This window comes from Hemicordylus capensis, chromosome 3, assembly GCF_027244095.1.
Source record: "Hemicordylus capensis ecotype Gifberg chromosome 3, rHemCap1.1.pri, whole genome shotgun sequence".
Lineage (NCBI taxonomy): Eukaryota > Metazoa > Chordata > Lepidosauria > Squamata > Cordylidae > Hemicordylus > Hemicordylus capensis.
In genome coordinates this window covers 313,114,754-313,135,523 of record NC_069659.1, presented here as the reverse complement: position 1 = coordinate 313,135,523, position 20,770 = coordinate 313,114,754, and the positions used below count along the sequence as shown (strand labels likewise).

The 20,770-nt window shown below is 42.5% G+C and overlaps 2 protein-coding genes across 8 annotated transcripts in view; one reads left to right on the top strand and one right to left on the bottom strand.

Moving 5' to 3' along the window:
• FBXO36 (F-box protein 36) overlaps positions 1-10,624 on the bottom strand; it is a 104,533-nt gene extending 93,909 nt beyond the window's left edge. Inside the window, exon 1 of the mRNA XM_053304655.1 lies at positions 10,305-10,624. Within this exon, the coding sequence (XP_053160630.1) occupies positions 10,305-10,400 (96 nt within the window). The 5' untranslated portion in view covers positions 10,401-10,624. The remainder of the gene's footprint in view (positions 1-10,304) is intronic.
• A 198-nt stretch (positions 10,625-10,822) lies between these two features.
• Positions 10,823-20,770, top strand: part of TRIP12 (thyroid hormone receptor interactor 12) — a 167,775-nt gene continuing 157,827 nt past the window's right edge. For all 7 annotated transcript variants that reach the window (XM_053304639.1, XM_053304643.1, XM_053304642.1 and 4 more), the window contains exon 1: positions 10,823-11,051. The gene's annotated coding sequence lies outside the window, so the exon portion shown is untranslated. The remainder of the gene's footprint in view (positions 11,052-20,770) is intronic.

Below are 20,770 nucleotides of genomic sequence, written 5' to 3'. Positions count from 1 at the left end.
ATACAATATAGGTGGATGGAATGCACATCCACAACAATGAACCACATGTAGGAGGATGTTTCACTAGCACAAAGCTGCTGCGCTAGCTAGTTGCACGAAGTCTGGAGATTGCATTCCAGACTAGTGTTGTGCATATGTGGAACACTTTATTTAATGAGAAATTGTGTGCAAGGGCACTATCATGCAATTCTACAACCGCCATTTTAGTGCAATAAAGCCATTCTCTTGTGCTAGTGCAACAGTGCTTGTTCCACTTGTGGTTCCTTACTCTGGATGTTGACCAGTATTTTGAAGGCAATTTCCCTCAAAGAACCAGTTCAAGCTTTGATTAAATACAGTCAAGACTGTCATAGTTATCTGCTCTCTCTGTAAAATGGGATCTTCTGAAAAAAGTATTTTGATATCATATTTGAATTTTCTGTCAAGAAAAGAAAGAAAAAGAAGAATAATTTACAACAGTACCCTGCTAATTGAGCAAAGAGGCACCTTTTAAAAGCGGTGATTCTCTTTATGTAGCTGGGGAAGAGCAACTGGCCCTATCCATCCCCAGCACAACATCCCTCCAGTGGCTGTTGCCTGTGTCTATCTTACGATTCCTTTTAAGACTGTGAGCCCTTTGGGGACAGGGAGCCATTTTATTTATTTATATCTACGATTCTTTGGGAACTTTTGTGGAAAAGCGATATATAAATATTCACATTTGTAAGAAATTGAATATAGGTTGCTATCATGTATAAACGTTGTATTTGATGGCCTACATCCAGATTAGTTTTGCACTAGCAGAATGCTGATGTGCTAGTGCAAGGACATAGTGTAACATCATTGCACTAAGAAAGAAATGTCTGTTCTAGACTAGTTTTTGTGCTAATGGAAGATGTTGACATGGGGGACAAAGCATCACACAAGAGTATTCGCTGCAGTGGCTGTAAAACATTGCTAAGCACTAGAATTTTGCACAGCTCTTCCAACTTCTTAAGTGTGTGAACCTTATTGTCTTGTGCAACACTAGCCTGGATATCAGCCAATGTTTATATTATTCATGAAGCATGAAAGGAGGATTCCATATATAAGAACTATGTACCTTGCAAATTAATCTAGTAGTATATTTTTGTCTTCCAAATTTGAGATGTAAAATCTTAACATTTTGTTTTATTAATTCTGATGTCAACTGATTCAAAAGCATATGACTATGCACATCAAACATTATATGCATATCTAATATTATATGCATATTTCCAACGGAGAAAACATGACATTAATACAAAATCTAGCGAGAAGAAAGGTGGGTCTCAAAAGAATATTCTGCCCTGGCAGAAAGGGCCTGGGTTGTATATTTATTACCAGAAAAGAGACCAATGGAGACTCATTCTCTTCATTATTATTTTCACTTATTCGTAGAACTGAAAACTGAGCAGCAGTAACATTTGAATGTTACAATTAAAAACAAGAACTACCTCTAAATCATTACAGCATGACGCTGAAGATAGAAGTCTGCAAGTATTCTCCCACTTCTGTGCACACTTGGGAAATTTATTTCCTAAACAGAAAAGTTGGCAAAATATTTTGGCCTTAAAGACCAACAACTCTGTTTCCCAAACAAACCGAGGTGGCCATCCTCACTCCAGGCTTCCATTTTAGCCAAACTAATACACATATTGATAAGTTTATTGCAGGATAATTGATGAAAGATTTATTCAAAGATTATCCAAAAATTCCCCAGTTATGTTCCACATACTTTTTGCAGAAAGTAATCTTTGATCTATTAGTGTTGTAATTCCAATAGCCATCAGGTTTAATAATTTGGTAGAACTAATACTTAGAGGGTTGCAGCAGGAGAGCGAGTCCCCAGAAAGTGGGTGGAGGCCCTTTCCCCCATTTGATAGCTTTTGAGGGGAGTGCAGTGGGGAGGGGGTGGAGAAGATACTTGCATGAGTGCTACTGTGGATGCAACCCACTGTTAACACAACCAGTTCACAGTACTACAGATTTCTTAGATCCACAATTCAAAGATAGTAATGCTAGTGATACTGACATTGCCACAGCATTTGACAGGATTACTGAATAAATAACTCTACTAGGGCCTGCTATTGGAAAAGAACTTTAAAATATTGCAGAACATAGAACGTCTTCAGATATTTGGTGAAAAAGTATAATTTTGATTAGCAAACAAATGAGACTTTATTTTGATTAGCAAACAAATGAGACATTATACTATTATTTTCACAAGAGCCAGCATGGTGTAGTGGTTAGAGTGCTGGATAGGACCGGGGAAACCCGAGTTCAAAATCCCCATTCAGCCATAAAACTTGGTGGGTGACTCTGGGCCAGTCACTTCTCTCTCAGCCTAACCTACTTCACAGGATTGTTGTGAGGAGAAACTTAAATATGTAATAATAATAATAAACCATCTGCTGTACATGGACAATCTGAAGTTGTATGGAAAGTCCCAGTCAGAAATCGAATCACTGCTAAACACTGTCCGTATATTCAGTAGCAATGGAGTTTGGACTAGACAAGTGTGCCGCATTAATAATGAACAGAGGAAAAATAAGAAAAACAGAAGGACTAGAACTGCCCAATAGAAGCAACATCAAGAACCTGGAAGAGAAAGAACATTACAAATACTTGGGCATTCTCCAAGCTGATAACACTGCACACGCTGAAGTTAAAAGAAAAATTGGAAGTGAATACATCAGGAGAGTTAGAAAAATCCTCAAGTCCAAACTCAATGGCGGGAACACCATACAAGCCATAAACACCTGGGCTATACCTGTTATCAGATACACTGCAGGAATAATAGACTGGACCCAGGCAGAGCTAGAGACGCTGGATCGTAAGACCAGGAAAATCATGACCATCAATCATGTTCTGCACCCCCGCAGTGATGTAGATAGGCTATACCTCCCTCGCAGCTCAGGTGGAAGAGGAATGCTGCAAGTCCATCAAACAGTAGAGGAGGAGAAAAGAGGCCTTGAAGAATATATCAAGGACAGTGAAGAAGATGCACTTCAAATGGTCAATAATGAGAAACTGTTCAACACCAATGAAACAAAGCAGGCCTACAAGAAAGAACAAGTCAAGAACCGAGCAGAAAAATGGAAAAATAAGCCACTGCATGGTCAATATTTCCACAATATAAGTGGAAAATCAGACATCACCAAGACCTGGCAATGGCTTAAGAATGGCAACTTGAAGAAAGAAACAGAGGGTTTAATACTGGCTGCACAAGAACAGGCACTAAGAATAAATGCAATAAGAGCAAAAGTTGAAAAATCAACAACAAACAGCAAGTGCCGCCTTTGTAAAGAAGCAGATGAAACCGTGGACCACCTAATCAGCTGTTGTAAAAAGATCGCACAGACTGACTACAAACAAAGGCATGACAAGGTAGCAGGGATGATGCACTGGAACATCTGCAAAAAATACAAGCTACCTGTAGCCAAACATTGGTGGGACCATAAAATTGAAAAAGTTGAAGAAAATGAAGATGCAAGAATACTATGGGACTTCCGACTACGAACAGACAAACATCTGCCACACAATACACCAGATATAACTGTAGTAAAGAAAAAAAAAAAACAAGTCAAAATAATTGACATAGCAATACCAGGGGATAGCAGAATAGGGGGAAAGAAAAAAAAAACAGAAAAGAATAACAAAATACAAAGATCTACAAATTGAAATTGAAAGGCTGTGGCAGAAGAAGACCAAAATAATCCCAGGAGTAATTGGCGCCCTAGGTGCAATTCCAAAACACCTTGAAGAGCACCTCAACACCATAGGGTCCACAGAAATCACCATCAGCCAATTACAAAAAGCAACGTTACTGGGAACAGCCTATATTCTGCAACGATATCTATAACAACAACAACAACAATACTGATAATAACATTCAGCCATCCCAGGTCCTTGGGAAGGACTCGATGTCTGGATAAAAGAAACCAGTCAATAACACCTGTCTGACTGTGTAAACAACAACAACAACAACAACAGCTGACATGATGTGTAGCATACTGGTGACAGTGCAAACTTTGCCAGGGCTGCTGTGGACTTCTAAGGCAGCCCTGATACTGTTGAGAATGAACAGTTGTTCAAGAACTGCTCCTGCAGTTAATCCCACGGTGGTGAATAGGAAAATTGAGCTAATTCTGGTAGTGCAACTGTTTGTTCTCAGAAGCACTGGAGCTACCTTATGAATCCGCAGCAGTCCTGGCACCATTTGCACCACTGTCGATATGCAGCGCATCATGTCAGCCACGGATATTATTTTCTAAGACGGAGCAGAATATAAGGATGGCTAATTTAGTTACTATAACACTTGCTCTGTATAATAATGTAATAATATTGAATTCTTCAACTGTATTATTAAGCATAATTAAATATTCAAAATTTATTGCTGTCTAATTACATTATAGTGATGTTGGTTTTTTAAGCTTTTTCCTCTCAAAAATTGGGTTGTTTCATTTATGCATGATAATGATGAGGTTTATATACTGTTTCCAAGCTCAGATAATAAAACCTTAATTTTGTTCACTACAATATTGATTATTTCTGTTTTCAGTTTTAATTCCACCCCACCCCCAATTGTCAACAAGTAAGAGATACTTAGGCAACTTAAGATGCAGCAGCTTGCAGTTGCATCTCTAACACTTGTAATATTGTTTTACCAATGTATGATTTTACATTTCATAAATATGCCAAAAAAAACCATTTTAGGTGCCAAGTTATATGTAATATATAGCAATAGCACTTACATTTATATACCGCTCTATAGCCAGAGTTCTCTAAGCGGTTTACAATGATTTTTTTAGCATATTGCCCCCAACATTCTGGGTACTCATTTTACCGACCTTGGAAGGATGGAAGGCTGAGTCAACCTTGAGCCCCTGGTCAGGATTGAACTTGTAACCTTCTGGTTACAGGGCGGCAGTTTTACCACTGTGCCACCAGGGGCTCCTTCTATATGTAATCTTAAGGGCAGGATCCAACTAGTGTTGAGCTTGTGTAATGTGAGAAAATATGTGCCTTTAAATGATTTGCACTATTGATTGATTGATTGATTGATTGTATTTGGAAGTGTCAGGAACCCATGACATCTAGCAATTTAACTGTGGCACCTAGACTAGGATATTCAGAGGTAGTGTTATTTAATAAAACCTTTATTTGTCCCTGGCAGCCCTCTTTATATTCCAAGTATGGTACTTGTAAAGTGGATAAAGAGAAGCCATTTATCCTCCCCACCACCCAACATCACATCCGTCACTAAGCCTGGTAACTTTGTCAAGTGTCCATTGTCTGACTCCTACATTTTTGGGTTGGCTCCTAGATCCAAAGAAAGTTTGCTGAAGTCTGGAGTAACTTAAGTTTAGGTTTGATAAATAACTATTGCATGTATTTCAGTTTTTCCCAAACTGTCCCCCCCCTCCCAAAAAGAAGAGAATGGGGAAAAACCAGGTTTCCAAGCTTGTAAATTTTTAAAGTATGTTCTGCCAATGTGTTGGGGGATTCAGGAGGTAACACAAGTTTAAAATGGGACTAGAATTTAAGAAGCTTGAGAACCACTTCGATGGACCCCCTAGCTAGTTTTCAAGGAGGACATGAAAAGCATCCAGCATTTTCTGAAGAATCAAAAGGCAGCAGTGCATAGCAAAGCCAGAAGGGGCCTGTATTTAATATATGAATATTGGCCTGCCTCAATTTTTTTCCATGGACTGCTACCAACATAAAGCCCCCTACAAACAGCCTCCACTCACCTCATTGTGTATGCAGTACCTTGGTGCTTTCGCTGCTGCTGCTTGCCTGCCACCGCCTCCCTCCTCCTACTTCCGCCTGCTACCTGCCACTGCTTCCCAGCCATTTTGCACAGCGGTAAGAGGCCAAATGGCCTTCTTCCTTTCTCTAGTGAATGAGAGAGGAAAGAGGCCATCCAGCAGCTTACTGCCACATGAGTTGGCTGGGAAATGGTGAGTGTGCATGCGTTCTGACACATGGCGTCAGCTGACGTACTGCATGGCTGGTATCACGGCACATGAACACTCACCATTTCCTAGCCAGCTCATATGGTGGTAAGAAGCTGGATGGCTTCTCCTCTCAGACAAATGAGAGAGGAAAGAGTTTATCCAGCTTCTTACCACCGTGCAAGCCAGCTAGGAAGTGGTAGCAGGCGGTGGGGAGGAGGAGGAGGGAGACAGGCAAGCAACAGGTGAGGGGCCCTGAGCAGTCCCTCTTCTCAGGATGACCTGAGGCAGCCCATGTTCTTGGAACACATCCACACAATTAGAGTTACGCCCCTAGAGGGCAGGTTCATATAAGCTGAACGTACCATACTTCTAGAATTATATATGATTACATTCACTGAATATATAGGAAGAGAGGCTTAAAGGCTCAAATTTGTAGCCCAAGACTTTGATATGGATGTGGTAGGAAGGCTGGAAAATCCCAGATGCTGGGATCATCTGTGTGCCAAGAAAATTTAGATATTTTTCCCACTTCTGTGCAGATGGAAAGGACAAAGACATAATCTTCATGATTGGAATAAGTAGAATTATAGTGTATATTAAAGTTGTATTACAGTGTTTACACGAAAGGCTAGCACAGAGCTTTTCTACAATACAGCAATAATTGGTAAAACTAGACTAAGTTTTATGCAATCATCTACTAGTTAATAGTCAGCAACTGTCAGTTTGATATTCTTAAGAGATTCATACAGGTAGTAGCTGACATCCTGACTAACAAAGCATTCATGTAAGGAGGCTCTGTGGGGACACACCAGGAGCCCACAAACAATACCCCTAGTCATCTTGCATATGCGCTTTTGCACCTCAGAATTTCTGAGCACTGCTTGTGCTTTGAAAGCACTGTGCAGAGTTGGAAATACATCACTGATCCCCAGTAGCTCACGATTTCATGGCTACCAAGGCAACCATGGGATTGTCTCAATTAATGCTGGCACCCATGCACATGTATTAGATCTTGTGTTTACTGCTGGGCAGGGTGATGGTGATCTGGTATGATGGATGCTGGAGTAGATTAACATCTGTCCTTCGTGATGATCAAGTCACTTCCTGGTAGAGTTTATATTTATTGGATTTCTAATCTCCACAACAGTGTGTGTGTGGTGGGGAGGGACACACACCAGTTTATATGGTCCACCCACAGAGGTTTATGGATCCTGATGGATTTGACATAATAGTTCCTAGACTCCTCTCCCCAACTGCAAAGCTAAAATGGCTCCTTGATTTTCCATGCTGTTGGAGATGAAGTGGTTGGGAAAACATGCAGAGAGATACTGCAGGAAAACTCTCAAAGTCCAATCAAACATGGGCTACAGCCAGAGGTGCACCTAGATAATTTTGGCATCTAGACCTAAAGGCCTTTGGAGGCCCCCCTCCCCTGCAAATTAAGCATCATCATGCTTGGCCGGGCAACCACACCACCTGGGCCAGACTAAAGAGATTTTGGGGCCCCCAGGGACTGTGGAAGCCCTGGACTTTGGCCCCAAAATCCAGGGGTAAGAGCCTTTCTGGCTACAGCCCATTTTTAAGCCTACTACCTGGCAATAACAGCAGCATTTATTGTTCCACCACCATTACGTTTGAAGAGAGCTGTCCAGCAAAGCTTCTTTAGGTGGAACATGACCTCCTACATCTCAGATGATTCAGAGGACACTTCTGTAGCCCGCTGTGTCCAGTTTGCAAGGCATTTTACAGATAAAATAGCTTGCATCTGAAATGACTTGGACATCGCATTATCAGTATGGAACTATACGCTTCTGGTATCCGCTTGTTCAGTAGTTATGGATTCTTTCAGTCTGTTTTGAATAAAGTCATGGACAGGAGCCTTGTCAGTGTAAGCTTGTCTCTGAGCATGTGTAAACTTTGCCAGCTTAGCTGATGAGAGCTGCTGGCAGGGGTGTGTGGAGAAGGGCTGGTTGTGGGCTAACAAGCTGAAATTAAATCTGGAAAGATTGAGGCTCTTTTGGTCAAAACTGCTAATTCAGCAATGGCATGTCAACATGTTCTGGATGGAATTGTACTTCCTTTGATAGAGCATGTTTGCAGTTTGGAAATCCTCCTGGACCCAGGCTTGACCTAGATTGTCAAGTGATGGCTGTGGCTCGGGGGCTTTTATCCAGTTTCGTCTGATGCATCAGCTGCATCAGTTTCTGTTTTATTCACACCAGGACACAGTTATCCATGTCACTTTATCTCATTTGGGTTACTGCAACACACTATGTGGGGACTGCCCTTGAAGACCCTTTGGAAGTTGTAACTAGTGCAAAATGTGGTTGTGAACTAATACAGAATTTTTGTACCAGATCTCCCCTTTCCTCTGAAGCCCATTGTGCAACACCAAAATTTGTCTTTGAGGGTTGCATGACCCTCAGGAACATATTTTGGTGGTGTATGGTGAGCTTCAAAGGGAAGAAAGATCGAGGGGAGGGGCAAGCAATAGTGCAGCAGTAACCTAGAACTTGCACTACAGCATGTATGCAGTGCTAGTCTGGATGTGAATTCATTTTTAGAAATGGAGAATTTTTCTACAGGGAAAAAAAGGGGAAATTTTCCACCCCACTTCTCTGAACATGAGTCTGCCTAATTCTTCCTATATTACATGTTAAGACTGTTGAAAATGGCAGACTTTTAGGACTATTACACCATGCCCAGTTAACCCCTTCCTTCTCCTTGTTAGTTGGTCTGAATAAAAGTAATGCCAGAATTGTGGCTTTTGGATTAGTTTCTAATATACCTTTCACTAGGAGAACCAAGGTAGATCTCTTCACAGAAACCTGCTCTGTGGGCTCAAACCTTTGATCCCAATACCTCTGCTCCAAATCAATAGCAAGCAGATGATAAAGAGTAACAAAACAGGTTTTTATTCTTCTTTAAAGACAGGGTACATACATTAGGACCTAAAATTCAGGTAATTCCTAGCTCCTCTTCTAGTCCTATCTATCTATCTAAAAGTTTAATATACTGCCCAATCCACAGACTCAGAGTGGTGTACAAAACAAGAATAGCATCTGAGATTAAAAAATAAAAATAAAGGGCAAACGCCTGGCAAAAAAGAAATGTCTTCAATGAGGTTTTAAAGGCTGAAAGGAAGGAGGCAGATTGAATTGGGGAGGGGGGAAGAATTCCAGAGTGAAGGGAATTTATTAACAAACAAACAAACTTTTATTTGTTAGCTGTGCCATAACAAATTGTCTTATGGGCAGCTTACAACACATTAAAACATGAGATAAAAACACACAGTAAATCATAAGAGAGAAAAAAGGGGAGGAGAAAATAAATACAAAAACAATTTTTAAAACATGTTTTATGAATCAGTTACAATCACATCCATTTTTAAAAAAATCATATTTAAAAGGCCTGAGTGAACAAAAAGGTCTTTACCTGGGTATTTGCCTACATCTACCTGCATAAAAAGGTCTTTACCTACATTTCTCCCTTCTCAGACTAGTCAAGCACCAGCAACAGAATCTTTTGGGCATACCACGATTTCCTGATACAATACTTCATTTTTATTTTATTTTTTAGATTGTGAGTCCCTTCAGGGCAAGAGCACTAACAGTTTTTTTTTAAAAGCTATTAGCTGCTCTGAGCCAGTGGGATACAAATCAAATCAAATCAATTCAAATCAAATCAATAAATTCCACACATATTTATTTGTCAAATTTGTACACCGCCCCAAACTTGCATCTCTGGGCAGTTAACAATAACATAAAACAAGTTAAAACGTACACAGAAATCTTAAAACAATTTAGACAATCTAAAAGTCAAAACAGATTAAAACTTAAAAATTTAAAAAGCTGAAAAAGCTCGGGTGAAGAGGTGGGTTTTCAAGTGCTTTTAAAAAATTGTCAGAGCCCCAATACTTTTCATGAGGGAAATTCAGAACTACTGTTTGCTTTTACTGAAGGTAGGATTTACTTGGGTTCAAGCGCGATTATCCATTCCTTCTTCGACGACAGCTCAATCCTATATATAGGTTTACTCAGAAGGAAGTTGCCCTGAATTCCACGGGCAATAAATAAGAGGGCAGAGAATTACACTGCCTGAGTTGGAAGCGCCCTTCAGAGGTGGTCAGTTCAGTATGCAGCAGAGTTATTCCTGCTGTAAGCCCTTTTTTCCTCCCTGTTCACGGCCCCCTAGCGTATCCTCGGGGAAAATGATCTGTACTCCTCGTTTCTGCTGCTTAGGACATCCCACATTGTTCCTTTCCCTTTGACTCCTTACTCAGACCTCCACATGCGACAAAAGAGAAAAATCTACCCGAGGTCTACGAGGGGAGTTTTTACTTACATCCTTCCGGGAGACGATAATCTGGTAGAAATCCTTGCTGGGCGCCGGAGCCTGTCCTCGCGCTTCAAACAAAGTGTCTGTCAGGAGGGACGCCATTTTAGGACGCCAGCGGCCAGTCGCTATAGCAACCAGGAAGGGGCGGGCATACGGAGAGGTCACAGCAAGCCCAGCCCCCCCTCTTAAAGGAGACGGCCAGTTCTTAACGCTTCGAGTAGTAGTCGGGCCTTCAACCTTCGTAGCCACCCCGGGAAAAGGCCTCTGAATCGGCACGGGTTGAGGGAGCGAAACCGTCACCTGGGTCACTCGTTGACCCTGAGGGGGTAACGCTTGCGCGCACCCCGGGGGTGACGACCCCAGCGGAGGGATACCTCTTTTTCAGCCAAGGAACGTCTGAGACAGGCGGAGGGGGACGGGAAGACTAGAGCTGCTGCTGCCGCCGCCGCCGCTCCTGGGGGAGGGGGGCTGCCGGCTCCACGGCAGGAAGCGCTGAGGCGGGAAGGAACAGAACACCCATTGCTGGCGAGGGGGGGAGAGCGGGGGCCCCGGGCCCCTTTGGGGTAAAGTAGTCCCCGGCCTCCCCCTACGCCGCTGGAGGGGGTACGGGAGCGGAGGCAGACGGCGCACTGATCGGTGCTGCGGCTTCAGCTGATAATTGAAGGGAAGAGGCGCCGGGCCGGACAGAAAAGGAGCCGAAGCCGCCAGGGAGGCACGGAGCGCTTTTGCGGAGGCCGCGTCGGGACAAACTAGGTACTGTGAGAGTCTGCGTGGAGGGAGCGGCCTGTTTTTCTCCAGGAAGGTTTCTGTTTGAGTAGAAGCAGTCTCTTCTTGGCCTTCTCCTGCCTGTCTCTTTCTCCCTCACTGGGGGTAAAAAGGAGGGGTGGGGTGAAAGAGAGAGGTTCTTTTTTTGGTGTGTGTGTGGGGTAGAATATGACATAAGAGATCTGTAGTGGTGTAGGCCGAGGTTGGGGGGGCGCGCGAGAAGATGGAGGGCAGGTTGCTGTGTGCTACGACTCTGGTGGCCTGAGGTCTCTTAATGGGCTTGAGGAAGTCCTCGTTGTGAACGAGGGGGAGAGAGGCTATGTTGGTTGGTGGGGGGCGTGTTCAGAGACGAGGATTTTCCCCATAAGGGAAAGAGTGGTGGAAAAGCAGCCAGGGTGGCAGGAGTGGAGCTGACAAAATGGCCAGACGGCTGTTTGAAGCTTATCGTGATTCAGCCCTTCCCTTTCCCCCCCCTTTCTCCTCCCTTTTCTTCAAACCTCGGCGTGTTAATGGGGTGAATTTGTCCCCACCCTCCAACTGTATGCCGGGGTCCATAGGAGTGCAGTATGTTCATATTATCGTCGCCCCCCCTCCTGCAGTTGGGCCTAAAGACCTCTCCTCCCCCCCACCCCATTGGTTAAGACTGGCTTTCTGACTTGTATGGCTGCTAAATACAAAAGGACAGTGTCAGTGTTGACACTGCACCCGATTTATATTCGCCCCTGCTCCGTTTCTCCCTACTCCCCCTGCTAGTCCTAGAATGCCTATTCCATCTTTTCCTTGAAAAGAATTGCTGAGTCCCTGTGAATGTACTTGAAGGGGGAGGGCAGCAAAAAGTCCCTCTTATCCCCAACAACAATAAAAACAGAAATGCTATGATCAGTTGCGTCCATATTGGCCTGTCTTTTAGTGCCAGCGGGGAAATGTACTTTGCTGCGCGGAAAAAAAAGGTGCCTGTTCAATCGAGACCCTCCCGTTACTGAATCCCCATACCGGAGCAGATTGTTTTCACCCCTGTAACTTTAGAGCTGGTTTTTGTTGCTGGTGCCTTCGAGAAGAAACTAGCTTGTGGCTTGTTTGCATAACGCGTCGTATATTGATATTCGCATTCTTCTGTTCGACCCATCCGCGTCCTTCCTAGTAGACAGCTTTTGAGTTTCTGCCGACTATTCCGGGAGTAGCATTCAAACTGAACTCGGGGCTTTCGCCAGCTTTGCAGGCCGATCTTCCTGCTGTACAACTTTTATTGTTCCTTCCTCTTATGGCTAGTCCTGTCGGGGTGGAGGTGTTTTTTACGGTGGAGTTTTAAAGGCATCAGGAATCTGAAAAAGTTTAGATTAGGAACACGGAAACATTTGGGTGGGGAGAGTGGAAAGTTTTGTCAAGGGCTTTAGGGAAAAACATCGATGTATGGAACAAAGGTCTTGCCTGTATTACAGAGGCCTACATACTAGGCCTGACTATGTCGCATTTACACAGAGGAAAAAATGAAAGCTTGGCATTTGGTCTAAACGCTTGCAATGTCTGGCATGCATTTCAGAAACGTTTCTAGACTTGGTTGAGTTGGATTTCAGGATTGTTTTAATACTGCAGCCATGTTCTAATAATTCTACTTTGGATTTTCTTAATGCAAGCAGTCGTGATCATGTTCTTAACCCTGTTCGTCAGCAGAAGTATTGATCCAATATAGATTTAAGGCCAGATCCCATTCTCTTCTGACAAAGTGATTTCCCTTAACCATGACTTCATGTACGTATTGGCTTGTATGACAGTATTGGGCCTGTCAAAATTAAAAAAGAGAAAAAGAAAGAAAATACAAAGGGGGTTAAAGAGAGACATAGAGATGGTTTCTTTGCCAGGGACCTTGCATAGTAATCCATAATGAAGGGTTTTCTTCAAAAACGACTTGACAAGGCTTACTTTTCCTACCGGTACTGGCATATAGGTGTATATATGCAGATGTGTTGACTTTAGAAATGTGGTAATAGGAGGAGCTTTTGTTTGGTGATCCACCAAAATTGGATCTCAGATCTTGATTTTATTGCATTGTGTTTCAATATTGTGAATAGATATTAAATATATTATTATTATTATTATTATTATTATTAATTCAATTTCTATACCACCCTTCCAAAAATGGCTCAGGGTGGTTTACACAGAGAAATAATAAATAAATAAGATGGATCCCTGTCCCCAAAGGGCTCACAATCTAAAAGAAACATAAGACAGATACCAGCAACAGTCACTAGAAGTACTGCCTTTTGTAATATATGCCTTTTGTAAAGATGTAATCTGAAGAAAACCAACCAATAAATTCAATAACTTTGAATATTTGAATTTTAAAAAGTTTGAGTGCTTTAGATCAGAATCTTTAAAAGTAACTTACACTCGGTCCATAATTATGTGTATCGGTTTACTTAAGAACCTTAAATTAGCTTAACTGTAACTTAAACAAATGGTATGAAGTTAAAGGCTTCTATCTGTGCTAACAATACCTTTTAAAGGCTGCAATCATATGCATTGGGGAGCAGGCTCTATTGAAACTAGTGTGGGGCTTAATGAAGTCTAAGGAAACATGGTTAGGATGAAGTTCTATGTTTGCACCTAAAAATGGGCTATTGTCAAATTCCAGAATTGTAGTTGTGCTCAAAAAACCCCCAAACTCTAGATTACTGAGGCTGCTTTATATAAACCCCACTATACAGAGAGGGAGTGACTCATGAGTAAACATTCATAGGACCATGTTATCTCATGTCATATTTGTAATTGCACTTGTCTTTCTAAAATTTAAACAACCTGATGCTTAGAAGCTTCCCATAAGATAAAATGAGGTGTATGTATGTAACAGAGAAATAACAGGAAATACTTGGTCTCTAGCATGGTCACTTAGTACAAGGCTACTGCATGGCAACAGGTGTGCTTCTGTTTGGTGTCCTTTTTTCCAGGTTACTAGAGTCTCCGCTCTGCCTTTTGTGTACTGTAGACATGTGCCTACACACGTCAGTTACCATATGTTGCATGCACAAAATACAACTGCAGCCAACTAGAAGGTTATGTAGGTTGTCACTAGCTTGCTCGATTGGTTCTCCCAGTTGTAGGGGCTACATCTAGCCAAAAGAGACAGAGAAGACTTTGAGTTGCCTTTACACATGGTATTATGGTGGGGTGAAGAGAGTGAGTGCCAAATAAGAGAAGGATCAGTAGTTATGGGGTAGTTTGAAAAATAAAGTGTAATGAAGTGATATTAAATGTATAGAATGATTTTTTAAAATATACTTGTGACATGAATTAAATGAATAAAATAAATAAATGAGGCTAGTGTTACATTCTGCAGTGTTGCAGGGCTGCAGATAATTCTTGTTAGCTTGTGCAAAGGTGATTTGGCACCCCCAAATTGAAAATATTGTTTGTCATATGCTTTGGGGTAGTGGGGAGAGATTGTGACATAATTTAGGGAGCTGTGTTCCCTGTAACAGGGATTTTCAGATGTTGTTGACTGTAACTCTCATAATCCCCAGCCATAGACCATTGTACTTGAGGATGCTGGGAGTTGTAGTCAACATTTGGAAATCCTTGTTACAGGGAACACTGTTAGGGTAGAGGTTATAAAAAGGCTTAAATGACTTGCATACTCCTGTAATCTCTCTCTCTTTTTCTCCTTGAAATAAAAGGACACTCTGAAATGGATATCTTCCACCAAGGCTCTTAGAGATCAAACATGAAGGAAAAGGCCAATCTCATAAATATATGTGCTGTTTCTTCAACTAGAGGAATCTACTTTAAGTAAAGAGCACCTGGCAAATTTCCAAGATAGCTAACCTTAAGGAACTGTTCCAGTATAGTTAAAACTGGGACTCCAAAACTATTTAAGATATTGTAGGTCAGGCAGTCCTCAAAAATTGTCAGTAAAAGCATCTCTGCATTATAGACTAACTCGTTTTGTAGTCATCCACTCTCCCAAACGCATCCTGGCGCAGTAAGTTGGCTGGGTGCTGGGAATCTCTAAAATAATTCTTGACACCCTTGCCAAACTATAATACCCAGGCTTCTTTGATGAAAGCCATGACAATTAAACTGCTATAAAACCATATTCTCGTTGTGTGTATGTATAGCCTAAGGCAGAGGCTCCCAATTTTTTAAAACAAGTTTGGCCCTTATGTTGAAAACGTTCAGTTCAGGTACCTCACAGAGATTGTGTGTGCGCTCTCTCTCTCTCTCTCTCTCTCTCTCTCTCTCTTTCTCTCTCATATTAGTCATGAGTACTACATTAGTTAGTCATGAGTACTCAGCTTGAAATTAATGGGACAAATCTACTTTTCCCATTAAGTTCATTAAGACTGCTTACGAGTAACTTGGTGTGGATGTATGCCAGTGACTGAAGTAACCTGTCTCATAACTGTAACATTTAAGTGTGCATACGTGTGTACATACATATGCACACATAAATTCAAGTGTTACAGTTAGGATGACAGGCTGCTCCAGTCACTGGATAACATCCACACTCAGTTACATATAAGCAGTCTTATTGAAATTAATGGGACAAGTTTACTTGTTGCATTAATTTCAGTGGGTGTTCTCAGTACTAATTTTCTGGCACTTGTCATCCAGGCTGAGGGGAGAGGTACCATGAGTAGCCAGCCAACTGGGAGTAGAGGAGGAGGGTCTTCTCTTCTTCTACAGTGCATATATCAGTGAAGATACATCATCTTCAAGCCTGCAATCCTCAGATGGGGAACAAATAGCACAACTGAAGTATGGGGAGCAGTGTTCCCTCTAACAGGGATTCCCAGATGTTCACTACAACTTTTGGCACCTTCAGCTGCAATGGCCTTTAGCTGGCGATTATGGGAGTTGTAGTCGGCAACATTTGGGAATCCCTGTTAGAGGGAACACTGATGGGGAGGTAAGAGGGCTCTGAATACCGCTTGGTAACCCTTCAGGTACTTCTGTGGGTACTAGTACCCCTTGTTGGGGCCCCTGCCCCAAGCCAACAGTTAAGTTGAACTTGTTCCGCTTGTTGCCTATTGTTGCAATCAAGGAACTACAAGCTATGTTACCTATATTCCTGCTAATGGAGCAAAGAGACACCTTTCAAAGTTGTGATGCAGGGGGAGAGCAACTATGTGTGCGGAATGAGTTTTCTTCTGGGTGGCAGTATCAAGGCTGTGTGTGCACATGTTCATTAAGAATGGTGCCTTCCTGATTCAACCTGAGTGGGATCTAAAATTAACTGAGCGGATATCAAAAAAGTGTGAGTGTGTGCACGTCTTAGAGGGAATACTGCAACCTTGTGTTTCATTGTAGATTGTCAGCTCTTTGGGAACAGGGAACCAACTTCTTTTTGTTTTCTATGTAAACCACATTGATGATTTTTTCTGTTGAAAAACAGTATATAAGTAGTACTAGTAGGAATTTTGACCACAATACAAATAGATATGCTAAACTGAATGCAAGGAATGCTACCAAAATGCAAATTAATAATATGTATATGAATTAAATATTAAATCTCCAGAACAGTGTTCTTTCTATGTTTGTCCCTCGAAGTAGGTCACGGTTCACATAGGGTTAACCTTCCACTTCGCTTCCAATAGGTCCGTCTCCAGTTACCGCCGGTATGTCTGGTGGTGACTCAGGGGCAGGCCTTCTCTGTAGCTGCTCCTGGGCTGGGGAATGCGCTCCCTGCAGAAATCCGTAATTTGAACTCTTTATTGACTTTCAGGAGAGCCCTTAAGACTTATCTGTTTGGCCTGGTCTTCCAGGATTTCTAAATTGTTGTAAGGGGTTTTTAATGTACTGGGTTTTTTAGGGTTTTAAAATTGTTTTTAACTGATTGTTTTATGGTATTTTAGATTTTTGTTTTTGTTGTTGATTGATTTTGACTGTGTTTGTCTTGTTTGTAAACCACCCTGAGCCAAATTGGGAGGGGTGGTATAAAAATGTAATAAATAGTAGTAGTAGAAGTGGTAGTAGTAGACAGGATATTTTTCAGGTAGCTTCAGATACCGTGGTCTGTCACCCTCTCCCTGCAAGGCAGTGTGTGCGCATGTGCATTCAGAATGGGGATTTCCTGAGTGGGATCTAAAATTAACTAAGCTAACATCAAAAAAGTGTGTGTGTACGCACACCTTAGAAGGAAAACTGCTCCAGAAGTATACTGGCTCCATTCCTGTGAAGCTGTTAATACTAGAGGATGTCAACTTTAGATTTGGACCATGTCATTGTTGGTTGTATTTTGTTTTGGGTTGGCTGGTTGTATTGTTTTGACTCCTGTGGAAGGACCTGAAAAACAAAATAGCTCCTGAAAGTACAGAAGTTGGACCATATTGTTCTGAACTCGGTGTGTATCAGTATTTCAGTGAACAAGATCTGATAAGTACATCAGGTGTGACTAGTATTTCATCTTCAGCTTGTCTTGTATGACGTTACCTGACCTCTAAACATCTATAGACACAAAAAAGCAATCTTCTTGAGATAAGAAATTGCACCCTTACGTTAAAAGAATAAGAATGAGTAGGATGAGAAGCCGCTGGTCATACTTATATCCAAATGGCTGTTGACACACAGGGTACTTTACACTAGATGTAAATGTTTCATCAGCTGTAGCTTATCGGTGGTGGTTGACCCCAAGGAATAAGTTCAAATGGGACTTAGGAAATGAAAAGTGAAGAACCTGGGGTTGTAGTGGGCAGAAGAAATATAGCTGAGGAAGATACTAGTGCCACTGACCTGTGACCTGCTTCTGTTCTCTCTTGGGATGCAGGGTAGTCATGCCCCTGATGTGTCACTAATCAGTGCATTGTTGGTGGTAACACAAACTTCAGTACTGTGGTATAATCTTGGATGAGATCTGAGACCATGACTGCATCTGGACCAGTTAGCTTAACTGGTTCTGATTGATTTATTGGTATGATACCAGTTTAGGACTAGAGAAGACAGAGTGACAGTGTTCTCTGTAATTTTTTTCATCTGTGTGTGGACTGAGTTTTGTTTTGGTGGCAGTATCAAGGCAGTGTGTGCAAATGGATTCAGTGTAGGACCTTCCTGATTCAATCTGAGCGGAATCTAAAATTAACTGAGTGGACATTAAACATGTGAGTGCATGCAGTGCTGATGCCTTAGAGGGAACATTGGATGGAGATATAAAGATTCCTTGATTTTTGAAAGACTTTGTTTAAAATATGTTTTAGTGTTGGATTGAGACCTGGGATAAACTAGGGTTTTTGTGGATTTATTTATTCAATTTTTATACCGCCTTTCATTAAGCATCCCAAGTTGGTTCAAACGTTAAAAGACAATAAAATTCCATAAAAGTTACATTTAAAACCTTAGAATCAATTAAACACTGAAGCCGCAAAACACCAAGAAACAATTAAGAAACCAATGCAAGAAAGCTGAGAAACGTGGCAGCCTCTAGGAGGTAAAAGCCTGAGTAATTAAAGGGTCTTGAGTTTTTTTTTTAAAGCCACAGCTATCACAGAGCGAACATTCATTGGGAGAGCATTCCAGAGTCTGGGGGCAACAACAGAGAAGGCCCTGTCCTGTATGCATGACAACCTAGCCTCTCCCAATGCCAGCACATGGAGTGTAGCGCCCCCCTCCCCCCGGTGATCTTGTTGGGCATGCAGAAACCCTTGGAAGCAGGCGGTCCTTCAAGTATCCAGGGCCCAAGCCATTAAGGGATTGAATTGAATTGAATTCAAGATGCTAACCAACACCTTGAATTGGATCCGGTAACAAATTGGCAACTAGTACAGCTCTTTCAGAATAGGTGTAATATGCTCTGAGTGAGCAGTTCCAGAGAGAACCCTGGCAGCTGCATTCTGCACCAACTGAAGTTGCTGAATATTCTTCAAGGCCAGCTCCACATAGAGCACATTGCAGTAATCCCACCATGATGTGACTTAAGGCATGGGTAACCATGGCCAGATCTGCCTTCTCGAGAAAGGACTGCAGCTGGTGCACTAGCTGAAGCTGTGCAAAGGCACCCCAGGCTACCACCTCCACCTGAGCATCTAAAAGCAGAGGCGAGTCTAGCAACACCCCCAAGCTGTGCACACCCTCTTTCATGGGGAGTACAACCTCCTCCAGAGCTGGTTGAATGTATTGCCCAGTCTGTGCAGACAATCTGCTGCAATCTGATCTTGCTTATATGTTGAGATCACCCAGGCCTCTTATTCTAGGCTGTTCATACATGTGTAACAAGGCTGGATTTCAGGAATAGCTTGGGACTTCTGGCCTTCTATAACAAACACTAATCTATTCCAGATAATATCTAGCCCTGCACATAGTGGGCATTTGGTATTGCCCTAAAGAAGCCCTCCCTAAATCTCATGGTATTGAATAATTATTGGCCAGTCTCAAATCTTCCTTTTTTTGAGCAAGGTGTTTCAGTGTGTGATGGCAATCCAGCTCAGGGATTCCTGGAGGATACTGATTATTTGGATCCTTTTCAATCTGGTTTTGATAGAGAAACAACCTTGGTTGCTGTAGGAGATGACATACGCTGGGAACTTGACAGGGGGAGTGCGTCTCTATTGATTCTCCTAGACCCGTCGGTGGCTTTTGATACCATTGACCATGCAATCCTTCTGGACTGTGTGGCACAGTTGGGACTAGGGGGCACTATTCTGCAGTGGTTGGTCTTGTGGTAGCAAACATGACTTGTCCCCTTAAGCTAAGCAGGCTTAAGTTAAGCAGGCTTGTCCCCTGGTTGCATACGAAAGGGAGACTGGAAGTGTGAACACTAAGATATTCCCCTTAGGGGATGGAGCCACTCTGGGAAGAGCATCTAGGCTCCAAGTTCCTTCCCTGGCATCTCCAAGATAGGGCTGAGAGAGATTCCTGCCTGCAACTCGGAGAAGCCGCTGCCAGTCTGTAAACAATCCTGAGCTAGATGGACCAATGGTCCAACTCTGTGTATGGCAGCTTCCTGTGTTCCATTCCGGGAGGTTCCAGAAGGTGGTGCTAGGGAATAATTGCTTGAGATCTTGACCTTTTTGCTTATGGTGTCCCACAGGGTTCTATCTTGGCCCCAACACTTCTTAACTGCATGAAACCACTTGCAGAAATTGTCCAGGGGTTTGAGATGGGATGTTACCAGTATGCAGATGATACCTAGCTTTAATCTGCGCATGGAATGAGTTTCATTCTTGGTGTCAGTATCAAGACAGTGTGTGCTCATGTGTATTCAGAGTGGGGTCTTCCTGATTCAACCAGAGACGGATCTAAAATTAACTGAGTGGACATAAAAAAACTTGTGTGCAAGGGGACACTGCTTGGGAGTGCTGCTGGATCCAGCTGTGTTCTTGAGATACCCACGTAGCAATGGTGGCCAGGGGTACTTTTGCTCAGCTTTGGCTTGTGCCCTTGTCACTTCACAGTTAAACTACTGTAATGTGCTCTATGTGGGTCTGCCCTTGAATATGTGCAGAATGCAGCAGCAAGAGTTCTGGTAAGGGCCATTCACTCCACTGCTGAACCAGCTGTGCTGGTTGCCAGTGTTTTCTGGGTGCAATTCAAAGTGCTGTTTTTGACATTTAAAACCCAAAGGCTTAGAGCCACGATATCTGAAGGTCTGCCTACTCTCTCATAGCTCTGCCTGGCCCATGAGACTATGCAAGGAGGCTCTCCTGCACATCCCTTCACCTTCTGAAGCAAGATTGTTGGTGGCATGTGGGTGAGCCTTTTCAGTGGTGGCCTTGCCTCTC